The 16,379-nt window shown below is 34.2% G+C and overlaps 1 protein-coding gene and 1 long non-coding RNA gene across 2 annotated transcripts; one reads left to right on the forward strand and one right to left on the reverse strand.

Annotated features, from left to right (window-relative positions):
* LOC120129871 (GDSL esterase/lipase At1g71691-like) lies at positions 1 to 2,262 on the forward strand. The gene is made up of 4 exons (XM_039147275.1): positions 1 to 340; positions 437 to 558; positions 957 to 1,196; positions 1,688 to 2,262. Exons 1-4 carry the CDS (start codon positions 55 to 57, stop codon positions 2,156 to 2,158), a joined length of 1,119 nt encoding a protein of 372 aa, XP_039003206.1. The 5' UTR covers positions 1 to 54; the 3' UTR covers positions 2,159 to 2,262.
* A 1,563-nt stretch (positions 2,263 to 3,825) lies between these two features.
* LOC120129872 lies at positions 3,826 to 4,881 on the reverse strand. Its single transcript, XR_005516793.1, has 2 exons — positions 4,768 to 4,881; positions 3,826 to 4,077 (listed from the first exon to the last, which is right to left on the reverse strand). It is a non-coding gene; the product is annotated as an uncharacterized LOC120129872 (long non-coding RNA).
* Positions 4,882 to 16,379: the final 11,498 nt, after the last annotated feature.

A 16,379-nucleotide genomic window follows, 5' to 3' on the forward strand; every position in this document is an offset into this window, starting at 1 on the left:
TCTGTCTTTGTTCTGATCTCAAGTTTCTTCATAGAAAAAGCTTCAAGCTTGGCAATGGTGTTTGGGAACTTATGGACGTATTTCATAGTTGTTTGCCTAAGTACGGCGTTGAGCAATGTGGTTTTAGGGCATGGACCAAACCCTTTCTTGCCTGATGGCCGTGGGAGAAGAAGAGAAATGGTGCCTGCCATGTTCATATTTGGAGATTCTCTCATCGATAATGGCAACAACAATGACCTTCCTTCTTTTGCAAAGGCTAACTATTTCCCTTACGGGATCGACTTCAATGGCGGTCCTTCTGGTCGTTTCTCCAATGGCTATACCATGGTTGACGAAATTGGTCTGTCAGTAAACACTCTTTTATCTCTCCATTTCCCAGTTTTGTTTTCCATTTAAAACCAATTGTAGGTAATAATGTATGTGCATGAACATGCAGCTGAGCTGCTAGGGCTACCATTGATTCCGGCGTTTTCCGAAGCTGCCGGCGACCAAGTTCTTCATGGTATCAACTACGCCTCCACGGCTTCCGGCATCCTAGACATCACCGGAAGAAACTTTGTAAGCATTTCTCCTATACATGCATGATGGAATCATAAATGCAGTTTCACTCATGGAAGTTCAACCCTTACGTCTATTATCTGTTGCCTATTAATATCCAAATCTGTACAAACCTTTAATGTCTACCATCTTTTTCTTGGAAATAGAGCTTGCAGCATCGTGCAAAAATTACATGAAGTTAAAGTAAAATATAAGAATAAAAGCATAATTTTTTTGTTAAAGGTTGAACTTATAATATTATAATTGATGATAAATTTATAAAATTTTAGAAGTAAAAATAACTTTGTAATATAAAATACATAAAAAAAATTTAATATATATATATATATATATATGATAATTTTAAATTTTCCCCATATTTTCTATTTTTGATTTATTTTGTTTATTGTATTGTTCAGGTGGGTCGAATACCATTTGATCAACAAATTCGAAATTTCCAGACCACATTGGATCAAATTACGGACAATCTGGGTGCAATCGATGCAGCAGAAGCACTGGCTAAATGCATTTTCTTTGTTGGAATGGGAAGCAATGACTACCTCAACAACTACCTGATGCCAAATTATCCCACCCGAAATCAGTACAATGGTCAACAGTTTGCTGATCTCTTGGTTCAAAAATATACTCAGCAACTCAGAGTATGTTAACCACTTCTTTTGTCGACTAGCTATATCTTATTTAAATAGAAAATATCTAAGACATTTAATTAAATAATCACTTTAATCTTTAATTAATTTTTTGAGATTTTAGTCCATAATATTTCAGTTTTAGATAAAATGTATTTTGATTAAATAAAAATCACTAATTAACTAATGATAAAAAAAGATTGCTTATATGATAAGTTTGATAGGTCTAAAATAATAATGTGACATATATTATATATTTAAAAAGATGATGTGATATATATGACGTGTCAAAAATAATAATGTGTCACACGTCACGTATCAAAAATAATGATAAAATTTATCATGTTATTAGTTTTGATACATAAGATTTACCACCTCAATGATAATTTTTTATCATCAGGTAATTAACAATTTTCATTTAACCATATTACATTTTTGCCGTAATACATTTGAGAACTTTTGAAACCGTATATTCGAAATTTAGTCGGTTTGTGGATGCGCAGAGACTTTACAATATGGGAGCACGTAAGTTTGTGGTAACAGGGCTAGGAAGAATGGGGTGTATTCCAAGCATTTTAGCACAAAGCAATTCGGGACGCTGCTCGGAAGAAGTGAATAAGCTCATCCTACCTTTCAATGCCAACGTTAAGAAGATGCTGAATAGCCTCAATGCTAACCTGCCGGGGGCCAGGTTTATCTATATTGACGTCGCTCGCCTCTTCGAAGATATGATCGGCAATGCTAGATCGTATGGATTCAGGGTGGTGAACCGAGGGTGTTGCGGCATCGGGCGGAACCGAGGGCAAATAACGTGCCTTCCGCTCCAGACACCGTGCAATAACAGAGATGAATATGTGTTTTGGGATGCATTCCATCCCACTGAAAAGGTTAACATCTTAATGGCCAGGAAGGCATTCAGTGGCGATCGTTCCATCGTTTATCCCATCAACATTCAGCAGCTTGCCAAACTTTGACCTTTAAACCAATCAAATTAATTACTACTGTATCAGCTTTTACATGTACTATGATTTATTTCCCGTTTGATTAGAAACAAACAATGCGTTTTGGCTTTCTTTCACTGCTACTACTTCAGTACCTACTTTAATTCTTAGCATAGAGTAACTTAGTAATGTTGGATACAATAACAGAATAACAAGAAAAATAATTAAATTAATCTCAATTTAAATTGTTAAAATAGATGTAAAAAAGATATCCATAATTTCACGTAAACGAATTATATAAATAATAAATATACAGTGTATTTAGCTGTAAGAAAATCGCTTTTGCTAAACTCCTTGCAGAACCGTCTACGAAGTAGGGTTTCTCACTTTCTTCCCAATCCCCAACGTTGGCACGATATTTGAGATAGTTTGGATAAGATTATTTAGATCTGAAAAAAAAACATATAATTGAGAAAGAAAGAAAAAAAGGTCAAGTCTTGACTCTAAAATTCAAAATTTTAACCCAACCCGGCCTATTATTAATTTGTTTCGTATTTTATATTATTCTCATATTTCATAATTTATATAACATAAATTAAACGTATATAGAATATGGACCGCGTATTAGTTTAACTGATATTTTTATAGACGGAAGATTTAAATGCAGTTAAATATAAGTATCTTTCATTAAGGGTTTGAAGAATTAAGACTAATTTAGGTGAACTTACAAAGGGAGTTCCGTGGTCCAAATTAGTATTGTTCTTTCTAAAAATTTTAGATTCGAGCATTTGTTTCTTCCGGGTGTATATACATTATCAATAGTTAAGAAAGATTTTGAATAAATACTATTTTATAATCATCCTAGACTATTAACAAAAGTAATTTAGGTATTTTTTTAAAAAGATATAATATGTAATGTAAAAGTATACTAGATTATTATCAAGTATTTGGATCAATCAACACGTAATTATTCTAATTTAACCATAATTTTGAACCCCATTTTTTTTAATGATATGGTCTTAAAAATACATCGTTAAGTATTTGATAGAAGAATTTTACTACCCTTATGATCGATCATACACGATCTAACAAGATTAGTCTTTACTTGGATTTTGTTAAAACAAATATGTGAGGAGCACCGGCGATTAAAAAAATGTTAATTTATTCATACTTTTTAAAATATAATCTAAAAATATATAAAATCCCTAAACAATAATTACAAAATAACATTTTCAAAATTTTATAGAAAAAAACATAATATAATTGAGCCTGATCATATTACAACTACCTTTTTACAAATATAATGAGTGGACAAAAACAAAAACTATACTTGTAACCGAAGTTGAACAAATATATAAATGTCGTATATACTAAATTTATATCCTAACTCAACTCGGCCTAACAGCTACACTCCGATAAGACATCTATTGTTCCAAGATGGTCCCTCAGCATACACTGTTTTTGTAATTCTTAAACTTTTCTTAGCATATATATTTTAGTGTCCGGTCAAAAGGAAGTCCAGATATTTGAGTGGATAACTAAATCCAGAGATAATGGCTTAGACAAATTTCCATTGTTCTAATTGGATTAAATTTGAGTCGAATCAAATATCAGATAAATCTTAAGAGCTTGGATGGATAACTCAGTACAATGCTACTAGAAGCTGATTCATGATCAATAGTTGGTATCTTGGCGCACAGTTTTGAAGATCTTAATAAATATAACTGAGAATATAATAAATCTACAGTTTAGCAAGAAAGATTGAGAGTTGCATTTTCCATGTCTCTGCTGTTACTCCTGGGATTTTAGATACCCTAACCACACAAAGGAATCAAATCATAAAATTCAGTTTCAGATTTTACTAATTCTTTCATCTCTTTAACGAACGCGAGGAGCCTTTTCTTCCTGTCCCAACCCGAGTGATTTCTGTGCATTTGCAATACCTTCAGGATCTGCAACACCACAAATCCACAAGGTTAGAATTATGATGTTTACTAAGAGTGCATAGCTTCAAAGAAATTGATGACCATCGACTGCCGGAGGAGCTTTCTAGGCCATTGCAAAGATAATTGGAATTTCTTACCATGACTTTTCATTTTTGTTGAAGTATTTGTATCTATCTATCTTATATGCATACATCGCCATATGGATAAGACGTTTCAAATATACTCGTGTCGGACATATTCCATGTCCAACTCGAATTCTTGCACGGTAATTAAGAATTTCTAATGTCCAGGGGTGGAACTAAACTATGCCGTAAGCTACCAATCAAAAACATTAGACTCAGACTTGGAAGAGACATTTGTGATTAAAAAGAGTAGGAATCGTGTCTCTAGACCAATATGACCTAAAATCTATGTTACTCAGACTAGAGTGTTAGCGTCATACATGAGTATGTGTTCAATATGGATATATATTCAATTTTTCATCCAACTGTTACATGTATTTGGAGGGATCTTGGTGAGTCATACATGCCTGTATATGTGTTGGACACATATATGAGTGTTAAGACATGAGTACCTCAAAGCAAAATGAAGAAAAGGATGGGAATCCAAGACAACCTTGATACAGAGCATAATTTATCGATATTAATGTTCAATACTTGAGTTACCAATTACTTATTTGCAAATAAAAATTCTCACCAAAAAACTGAGTGAATATGCGCCTGAAGAAGCTCAAGTTGAGAGAAACATTGTACGCCATTGCAGGTGGAAGAGGCTTCAGAACAGTGTCTATGCTAAAAACTCATTGCAGAAACTGTATGAGCATGGAAATATTAGAATACTCATCTAACAGGAGAATGAACAATACTCAATAGCATATAGAAGACATAAACAAAAAATAGACAGCGGCATTTAGACTTATAAGCTACTAAAATGGAAGTTTGGATATGCAGCAAACAGTTATTTGTTTAAACAACAGTGTCGGACTGTAATTAAGCAAATAGCACAGTATATATTAACTAATTCAGTGATATTAATGATTACCAAGAACAATCATTCTTTTAAGTTTTACCATCAAAATTTCTCCAAAAGTCTATAATTGAAGTAAACTTCTATGATAATTGCCTTTTGCTTGCACCAAGGTCAATTAAACAACACACTTTTGACATGCAATAGATGATACACAATAAGGCCCTAGGAATCCTTTTATTATAATTACCTACTTTAGGAATCTTTTTCTTCCTCTTTGATGATTTCATTTTCAGTTGCTTTAAGCAACTTAAATGCATCCAAGTAACCCTTGAATTATTGATTTTATATTATTGGCAAGTAGAAAATGAATAAATTTTTAGAATACTGAATTCTGAAAAGAAACAAACAAATGCATGAAGAGGTTGACGTTTTGAGCTGCAACATAATCATGAATGAAACATCAGAAAACATGGATATTGAAGAACCCCTAAAAGATTCTCAACTCGGATTGAAAAATGATGAATTATGTCAAAGTAATTTGACAGTAACATGATAAGCAAATATAATTTACAAACACAGAATGAAGCGAAGGAGAAAATGATCTGGAAGTGGCGCTGGAAGCTGTAACGGAGTTCAGGGTCAATCTCGAGGGTGTCATCGTCGTCAATTTGGGAAAAGGCGGACTTGCGGCGAGGGACGTGTATTTTGGCGGTGGAGCCCGGCTGATTGGTAACCTTAGCTTGGCATCGGCGAACTTGTCTTGGTCTTCTTCGACCCTCCATGGCGCTTTGCTTAGCAACTCTCTCTTTGGATTTCCCATGAATGGCCGGTGCTCAATTTCCCTGCTCTATTTCCTTCCTTATTCCAGGTTTATAGGCAAAATAAGATGAGGTCTTCTGTTTGGTTGCAAAAGCAACGCTTTCCTGTTACGGTTAAAAAATGAAACCGGTTTTCGAGGTAAAAGTACAATGGAAGACCCTGTACTATATATCAGATTATATTTTGGTCCCTTCACTTAAAAAAATGCATAAACATACCAAAATTATCCTTCACTCAATCTTTTTACCCATATATATACTAATGTACACTTTTACATTGTTGACTTAGACTAAATGATTTGTGAAAATTTATTAAAAGTTACACATGTCATTTGTTTATTAGATTCTAAATAATAGCATAACGCACGAATTTAAAATTTAAATAAATTAAAGGGTAAAAATTATGTCTATAATTATTAAACTATTATTTATTAGATTTTTTAAAAGTTTTTTTTCATGTATTTGAAGGAATCTTAGAAGTCACATCTTCATATCCAGATGTCAAACGCACGTGCTGGACACGAGTACTTTATAAAAAATAAAGAATTCGAATAACTCAAGTATAAAAACTGTAATATTTTTCGTTTATTATTATTAAAATTATTATTATTATTATAAATATTATTATATAATTATTATTATTATTTATTATTAAATATATATATATATATATATATATATATTACAAATTACATCAGAAGCCCAACAAAAAAACCCATTTACAAAGCCCATTTACAGTTGGCCCAAACCAGAGGAAAACCCTAAAATATTTAGGGTTTTCAGCTAGGGTTTCATCATCCCAACAGCCAGCCGCCTCAACTCACAGCCGTTGGATCTGGCTTTGATCCAACGGCCCAGATGGTTCCAGCAAAGGAAGCCCTAGGGTTTCCTAACCCTAGGTTATCATCCGCCGCCTCCAGAAGTCCTCAGCCGTCGCCGTTGATTCCAGAAGGCCACACGTCCGTTGCCGACACTCCACCAGTGCCACGAAGCCACCTCGAAGAAGCCTCCAGAAGCTTTGTTGCCACAACACCGACCGTCCATGTCGAGCTCTATGGTGAGTCACCACATAGCTCGGTGACTCACCAAACTCCTTTCCTTTAACCGGTCCGATGAGCGTCTTGATGATGGGTATAAAGCCATCGACCACCTGCGAAAGAAAAGGGACAGCCACAAAAAACAGAAGGGAAAACACAGACAGAAACGAAAAGAGAGCACAGCAAACAGAAACGAGACACCACGAGAAGAAAAACTACCAACGATCTCAGTCAACGACGAACCAGTATAAAAAAAAAGGGGAAAAGAGAAGAGAAGAGAAGAGAAGAGAGAGCTTACTTTGTCATCGGAGGCACTCGAAACATCACCGGAAACCTTCGGATTTCGAAGGTAAAATCTTAGATCTAGGAATTTCTAAGGATTTTTAGGATAAATAGAGGCCGTATTCGACCTTAGGATGTAGAGATCTACGGTTTGGGCTAATTTTCCTAACTCCGGCCACCGTTTCACGGTGGCCGGCAGTGGTGGTCGATGGTAGAGTAAGGCTGCCGGTCGCTGGTCGGCCAGCCTCCGGCGGGAAGAAGGAAGAGAGAGGGCAGAGAGATTTCTGATATCTCTCTTTAAGAGAGAAAATGAGAAAGCAGAAATGAGGAAGCTTGGCCCTTCGGGCCAGGCGTTTAGGGTATTTATACCCCTTCCCAAACGACGCCATTTTGGGGAGGGGTATCTGTGTAATTTCATAATGGTAAAACCCTTTCCGCAGCCATCCTAATTTGTAATCCTTACATTTTAGTCACTAAATCAATTTATAATCCTTTTAATTCGGTTCTTTAATTTAATTTTATATTATTTTAGTCATTTCCAGCATAATTACATACTTTAGGGTAAATAACCGATTTAATCCCTTATAATTTTATTAATTTATATTTATATCCCAAATTAATTAATTAGGTTAAATTACACTATTAACCATTATCTTTCATAATATTTCGAATTATTATCTTTATTTTTGATACTTTATATTTAGTTTTATAATTTTAATTTCTTTTATTTTGATCATTATTTAATTACAATATTATTTGGTTATCACTTTTATATTTTAATTATGTCTTTAATTATTATTTTATTATTATTTTAGTCTTATAAATATATTTATATTAAATATTATAAAAATTATAATTTATTTAAATCATTTTTATGAAAAATTATTACATTTTTAATATTTATTTTATTTATTAATATCGAAGAAAAGAGCTGTCTTAAAGTACCTAGAAGTTCTTTTCTAATATTCTTAAATAAACAAATATCCTGTTTTTATAAATTATATATTAATTTTTTTTTTAGAAAAAAATGTTTTTTTAGTTATTTATTTATTAATATCGAAGAAAAGAGCTGTCTTAAAGCACCTAGAAGCTCTTTTCTGATATTTCTAAATAAATAAATATTTTATTTATACATATTAATATATTTTCTTTAAATTATTTGAAATAACATAATTATGAATTAAATATATCTTTGAATTTTTAAATTTAAAATAATAGAGACAATTTATAATTAAAAAGTACCAATTTTGGGCGTTGTAGGGGTGCTAATCCTTCCCTAAACGTAACCGACCACGAATCCCTTTTATTATTAAAAAGAATGATTTTTTGGTTAAAATGCAGATCAATTTATCTTTTAATCGATGTTTTCTTAAAAACTCTTTTAAAAGATGATTTTTTAGGTATTCGACCTACCTGACCCAAAAGGCCGATGGCGACTCCCAAATTATTTAAAAAAAAACCATTTATTCATATCACTTTTCCCGCCATGTAAAAAATTCGTGCCCGGACGAAAACCGGTTACGACAGCTTGGCGACTCCGCTGGGGATCTGTCAAACTTTAAAATCAATTATAAATTGTCTCTATTAATTATAAATTAAAAATTCATATATTTAATTTATAATTCTTTCTTTTCAAATTTTTTTATATATACTTATTATTTTCATAGTATTTATATATGTTATTTCATTTTATTTGCAAGCATTTTATTTCATTATTTATTTATCTGTTAGAGGTTTGAACATTTCTCCTCACACACAACAACACTTGCATTACATAAAGCTCTATAATTGAGTTTGTCTTTTTAAGTGGGAGTGAAAGCGACGTCTTCGTGAGAATTTATTCTCCGTGTCAGACCTAGCAAGTAACTTTCGGGGTTCATATGCTCTATGTCTTCGTGAGAGTTTATTCTCCGTGTCAGTCATAGAGAAATGTGTCCCCTCGAATTGAACTCGATCCGCTTAAAGTCTGTAATGGACTAGGATTGAGGGTTTTGACAGCCCAAGGGGGCATCAACAAGGACAGTTCGAGTACCTTTACTCCTAGAACTGAAAACCTGCATATAATAAACCTTAGAAACTCTCCCCGATCTGAAACCATTTCAGTAGGTATACACAAAGGAGAAATAAGCTCTAGCTTTTAATTTATTTTATTTCCTTTTCTTTTTCCTGAATAAATGCATGCGAACTAGAAATCATGCAGTTAGGTTAAATTTTCCAAACAAAGCATGGAACTAGAAAGCATGAGGTTAGGATTTATTATATACCATGATAAATAAATTTTTTTCTTTCAGTTAGTTGGTATTAACCATTTTATTTTTTTCTTATTTTCCCATGCATGTTATTTTTGCTCTAATTTGTTTATATTGTTTTCTTTTGTTTGCATTGCATGATCATGACCAAAAGGTGTTAACTGAAAAGACTGTTCATCAAATTGGAAAGAAATCATAAATGGACAAAAAGTTTTATGATCGAACAAAATATGACGCAACCGTGGAATGACATCCTGAGGGAACTCCAAGGATAGAGGAGAGCTATGCACCCAAAGATCGTATGCCCATTAAAGATCAAAAGGAGATACGTGAGATAAGAGAGCAGATGTCCAAGATGATGGATAGAATATCTGTTTTGGCCAAAAGAGAAGAGATTCCTGCACAGAAAGAGAGAAAGCTTAATAAAGATAATCCTGCAATTTCAGATATGCAAGGGACTTCTGATCCTAACCAACTTGAGAAATTACAGACAGTTATCATTCGTATTCACAAATCGTCTGGAGATACCAAAGAAATGGTGACCACTGTAAAAGCTCTCAGAGATGAGAAGAAATCATGTAATCAGAAATCATCAAAGTTTGGTCTGCTCCCGATGTCTAAAACTCAGGTTCAATCCAAGATAAAAGGTGGTTCTCATCTTGACACTATCCCCATATCATATAAAGAGTTGTATGAGAAGCTACTTGAAGCACGAGAAGTGGATCCATATTATATAAAACCATTCCAACCTCCGTATCCAAATTGGTATGACATCAACGTTCATTGTGAATATCATGCCGGAGCTCAAGGACATACCATTGAGAATTGTCTTGCCTTCAAACATCGAGTCCAAAGTCTTTTGGATCAGGGAATCTTGCAGTTTATAATAAATGATCAACCTAGTTTGGTAATTGAAGATCCTACCAGATCAACACCAAATGTATTCAAAGGTAATAGCATCAGTAGGGACGTCCAGAAGGAAGAAGATTTGCTGAGATTCGAAGCCCAAATATGTCATTTGAATGATCAAAACGATAAATTGAGCACCGAAATAGAAATCATACAGGAAGATTTCCAGAAGGTCAGTCAAGCCTTTCAAAATACTGATATAGGGAACACCCCAGAAGAGTGGATAACAGGGGTCACCAAACTGAAGAAGAACTGTAACATACATGAAAGACGAGCCAAGAAGTTTTATCACAATTCACGAGTTACAGAAGAAAGATGCAATATGTCTGTTAGTGAATTGAAAAGATGTCAAGTCGAAAATCAAAGGTTAAATAGTGCTATGACCAACATGGAAGCATCATATCAGATTCATCAGCTTGAAATCGATACTGAATTAAAAGCCACTATGGCCAAGAACAAAACATTGAAGAAATGTGTAGATGATTATGGAGATCTTGTACGAGAACTTTTTGAACATAAAGATTCTCTCACAAGAAAAAATGAACAACATTGTTTACAACTTCGAGAATTGACACAAAGGATGAAGGAAAAAGACAATGTCATGAATGAAGCTGCTGCTCAAGCAAACAATGTAGCTCATAAGCTGGTGGACTTAGCTGGCTTCACGAGAGAGTTAAAGCAGATGGATAACTCCACACCTGAGTATGAGTGGAAGTTAGTTTGGCTTATAAGTGAAATAGAGAAATTATGAGTGAAAGCTATTCCCTACATGTAAAAGTTTTGTTTGATGTACCGAAACTTTTGTGTTCAATGAAATCTGTTCTAAGATGATCACTCTTGAGTAACACTTTTTCATACATGCATTTACATTTTGTATCTGTGCATTTTCATTTTGTATTCTTACTTTTTACACCTTTGCATTACACAGTTTGCATTTTTATTTTTGCATTTATGCATTTACATTACATTTTTTTTAGTATTGTTATATACATTAATTATAAAAACATGTTAATAATTAATGAAAGGTTTTGTAACAGTAAAACCAAGGTCATTCATTCATTTTACTTTACCATCATCATGAAAACAATTGAGCAATCTTATAAGGGACTACAAGACCAGTGGCCAGAACAATTGACAGGGTTACCTCGGGATACAAGGAAAGAAACGTCAGATTCACTACCAGATGGATCAGATCAAATTATTCAGGGAATGGAATCTGATAAACAAGAGATAACTGCTAAAGAGAAATCATGCTATCAAATTGAAGAGTCGAGAAAGATAACATACCCTGGGGCATCCCACTCAAACCCAAAGAATAACCTCATTAATTATTCACAATATGAGGAGAGAGTCAAGAGGACAGAGAAAGCAATCAGAAACATGAAAGATGTTAGTACCCACCACAAAGAATTAGAAGCAAGAGAGCTCAGCTTGGTTCCAGATTTGATTATTCCCCATGATTTCAAAATGCCTGATTTTGAGAAATATGATGGCACCAGTTGTCCCTTAATCCATTTTAGAATGTTTTTCAGAAAAATGGAAGGATATTTAAGTTCTGATGATATGTTAATTCACTCTTTCCATGATAGCCTCGTTGGCCCAGCAGTAGTATGGTACAATCAGTTGACCCAAGAACAGATCAAGAGATGGGTTGATTTAGCTGATGCATTTTTGAGACAATATCAGTATGTTAAAGGCTTAGCTCCAACACGTATGGATCTTCGAAGAGTAAAGAAGAAAACCAATGAAAGATTTCAAGAATATGCCCTAAGATGGAGAGGAGTGGCAGCACAAGTTCAACCTCCCATGTTAGAAGACGAGATATCACGTATGTTTCGTGATTCCCTTCCCGCTCCTTTCTGCGAGTTGATGCAGGCAAATCCGACAAAGGAATTCGAGAATCTTGTGACAACTGGAGATTTAATTGAGAATGTAATCAGTGAAGAAAATTCAAAAGTCACATCCAGGAGCCCAACTGATCAGAAAACAAAAGCTGATGATGTAAATGTATGTCGCATCCAGAATCCCCGCAACTGCAAAAGAAAAAGAGCAAGTAACTGTTCGGATCGACCAAAGAAAGTCATGCGATCAAGAAAAACTTTAGAAGTGTTCCAAACTTCCATTTCAGACTTGTATCCTCATTTGGTTAAAGGTCAATACATCACACCAAGACCAACTAAAGTGACATCAAACCCTTCTGCTCATAGCTATGATCAACATAATGTTTGTAATTTCCACTTGGGGGTAAAGGGGCATTCTACAGGCAATTGTAGGCCACTGTTAAAAGAAATTGAGATGCTTGTTGACAAAGGGGTTTTGACACAAGAAATGATCAAGAAATGGGGGGCAAATGAAGAAAAGAACCCTGGTCTTATTACATACCCAACATTATAGGAATAATGAGGCATGATGCATAAACAAGTGGAAGTGTTATCTACCACTATAGTACTTTTCTATTTTCAACGTCCTGTTTAAACTTGTTTTTTGTTCATTTCTCCGCTTTTTGTGCAATAAATAAATTTGTGTTGCTTTTAAGGTTATGAGCATTGAGTCAATTTTGTAATCTTGCAGTTCTTTGAATATCAACTGGATTAAAAAGTTCTTCATGATTAGAGTTATAATCTTTGACAAAATATCAGGATTGAAAACCAGAAAAACAAGGACCATTGACCTTACCTCAGATGAAATACACCCAAACACTATCCTATTACAAATATGAGATAACCTACTCCTATTGAAAGGAATTACAAAAAGGCTTGGTATTTATATATAGGAGCGTACAACATGGGGCATCATTGGTGTATTACATTACAAAACCGACTAGAGTATTTTTCTATTGATGACGTTCAATGATGAACGTAATCTTCACAAATAGGTAAATCTAGTTTAAGTCAGTTGCTTGAGAATTGAATTCTAACAAAGAAATTTTTCTGAATTCCACCAAAACACCTAGACTATAACAGGTTCTTCTTAACAAGCTTAAGAAATTGGATTTGAACATCCATGTTATATTATTATATAATAAAGCTTGAGTTATCCCTCTAGAGCAATTGGTTAATCGCCTTGGCTTTATGGATAATATTCAGCCAACCTATTATACTATTATATGCAATAAAGCTGTCCCTCTAGAGCAATTGGTTAATTGCCCCAGTTTTATGGATAAGTTTCAATTAACCTGATAAAGGTGATTATATTATTATATATAATAAAGCTGAATTCAGCTAGCCAAAGTGGCAAATGTGTTAACAAATGGACTAAGAGAGTTACGAAACACCTGTTATAGTCAACTTCACACAAGTACTCAGAAATTTCATTTTTAGACTGATATTTTCGCACTACTTTGATTAGATGAGTCTAAATGAAAGATTCCAGAGAATTGAAATGGAAGAATTCTAGAAGGTCTAGTGATTGGCAATCCTAGTTGTGTCATTTTGTACGCATCCGGTTAAAATACCAAGTCCTTAAAGTGAGGCATGTGACAAAGTTCACAAAGAGATAGAGAGGAGTGACATCTTAAATAGATGTAAACATAGAAAATAGGAAAGCCATCCTGAAATCAAACCAAATCTTGATACTTGTCAAAGAATTATAATTCTCAAGCATTACAGAGTTGTTGATTCTTTTGATATTCTTTGAATTCATGCTTATGATTTGATTTTATTGTGAACCTAAGAAGGACATTACTTTTTAAAATTCTTTCATAAAGAAAGGAGAAAAAACATTTTCAAACAGGACAGTCTCAAATAATGAAGGTCCTTGAAGCAATTGTTGCTTATTCTACCTCTGTTGTAGAAAAAGAATGAACGAGGCCAGAATAATGAAGCACTTCACATTTTTTAAGGCAAGTGGTCCAAGAAGCCAGAAAGTCTGGAGAATTGAACTTGTGACACTCTCCTATGACATTATTAGCAGCTCATCAAGAAAAATTATCGTTTATCTCATGCTGAGGGCGATAAGCATCACCAGACAGATTATTTTCCCCAACCATCAATTTATGTTCTCTAGAAGATTACATCATAGAGCCATGAACAAGTCACTACCTGCACTCTGGTTATACCGTGATGCTGGCTCAAGTCTTGATACATCATTGCTACTTCTTCTATGCCGATTAATTTCTTTGTCAAGATGATATCCATTATGTCCTTCAGAAGATTGCTGAATTTGAACTTGAGGACTTATGGCACATAATAAGACATTGGAATAGAATCTACCCTTATAGGCCTTTTATATAGGGTAACATTGGTTACAGGATTCCAAAAGTTGAGATGACCAGTTTTACTGTCAACTAAACCGTTTCATGATTCGAAAAGAGTGGAACATATTTGGAGCAATAGAAAGACAGTCGTTATAGCAGTCATTGCAAGAAAATGCACCAACAAAAATCCTCGAGTCCATCTTGATGACATTTATTTCTTCCAGTAAGGTTGTTACATTGGATGCCACTGATAACAAGGTCAAATTCGAAAAATCTACTCATCAATTGCTCCAACCGATCATCATTCAGTTCTTGCACATCTGTTTTCAAAGATATGCTAAGACAGTAGAAGGTGACCTCTGCAGCACTGATTCCAGCAAAAAGAAACAGGACATTGATATCACTGGGGAACATATCTCTAGCAGATCCTCCTCCTCGTGTATAGTTTTTAGGGAAACCTATAAGCATTTCCACCTCATCAAGTTCAAATGGAGTAACTTTATTCCTTCCAACCCATACCAGATTCCATTTTCAGCACTCATCAAGAACATACTTCTGGACACTCGAAGGTGGCTCATTGTCATAAGCTTCAAGAGCCTTACAGACCCTTTCTGTCAATTTGGCACTTCCTGTATATGTTTGTAAACAGTTAAACTTTGTTCTTGGATCATAGGAAGGCCATCATTTCTTTGTCAGTAGAAAAATCATGTATAGTGCGTGGAGAAAACAAGTTAAGAGAAAATCTGTTCTCAATTGGCAGATTATGAATATAGCCCCTTTTCAGTATAGTAGCATGAAAATGCTTCGAATCTACAAATTCTGGCTCTACATCGAATAAGTACTGTGATATTCCAATCCAAACATTAACTGGAGCAAGTGCCATGTTCTCGTAGTAGAAATAAAGAGACCCAATAACATCTTCTGGAAGTGTTCTTTGAGTTATCTGATATGGTTTGGTATGAACCCCAAAATCAATATTGGATTTGAAAGATGAATTTGCTCATAGTAGAAATAAGAAGACCCAATAGCATCTTCTGGAAGTGTTGTTTGAGTTATCTGATCTGGTTTGGTATGAACCCCAAAACCAATCATTGGATTTGAAAGATGAATTTGCTCATAGTAGAAATAAGGAACCCCAAGATAAATTTTATCTTCTTCAACCCCAAGATTAGAAATGAGATATGATGAAGATTTCTTTCCACAGAAGGAGAACTGAAATTTTAAACAAGAAACTAGTGGTGCCAACTAAGGTTGAACTACAGGTTGTTGTTAAGCATATCGACATGATATGGTCCAAGTTGCTTTATTCGAGATCTGATTATATGTGGAGACATGAAAGGAATTGGAATAAATCTTCCTTGTGATGTGTTTCAAGAGTTAAATTAGAACAAACTCTACTCTCCAAATTAATCCCTACTGAGTCAGGCATATCTACATCTACACTCTTCAAAGATGATAGATTCTCTTTCAAAGATGATAGATTCTCTTTTTAAAGATGATAGATTCTCTTTTCAAAGATGAAAGCTTTATTGGATTTCTACACAAGTCCAGACAAAGAAAACCGGTGTTACCAAAGACAAAATGGGGCATCAAAGTCATAGTTCTGACTACGGAAAGAGTTCCACAAATGAAACATTTCTTCTGAAACTTAAATGAAGCAAAGAAAGCACAAAGATACAAGTTGATCAGATGATTCTGTAAAAATGCAAGCCTGACAGCATAAGTTTCTACACTGATATCCAGAGGTGACCCTGGAAGTAAATGATGAAGTGAAGGAAGTCCTAGTTCACCACTTTGAAGTCAAATGAAGATTGCATCAACATTCATGCATTCATAAGAATATCATTTA

Source organism: Hibiscus syriacus, unplaced genomic scaffold (genome assembly GCF_006381635.1).
Source record: "Hibiscus syriacus cultivar Baekdansim isolate YM2019G1 unplaced genomic scaffold, ASM638163v2 tig00110505_pilon, whole genome shotgun sequence".
Classification (NCBI taxonomy): domain Eukaryota; kingdom Viridiplantae; phylum Streptophyta; class Magnoliopsida; order Malvales; family Malvaceae; genus Hibiscus; species Hibiscus syriacus.

Coding starts and splice junctions, on each gene's coding strand:
- LOC120129871 (XM_039147275.1), top strand. CDS start 55: ATGGTGTTTGGGAACTTATGGACGTATTTCATAGTTGTTTGCCTAAGT. Junction 341..436: donor TACCATGGTTGACGAAATTG/GTCTGTCAGTAA, acceptor ATGAACATGCAG/CTGAGCTGCTAGGGCTACCA. Junction 559..956: donor ACATCACCGGAAGAAACTTT/GTAAGCATTTCT, acceptor TGTATTGTTCAG/GTGGGTCGAATACCATTTGA.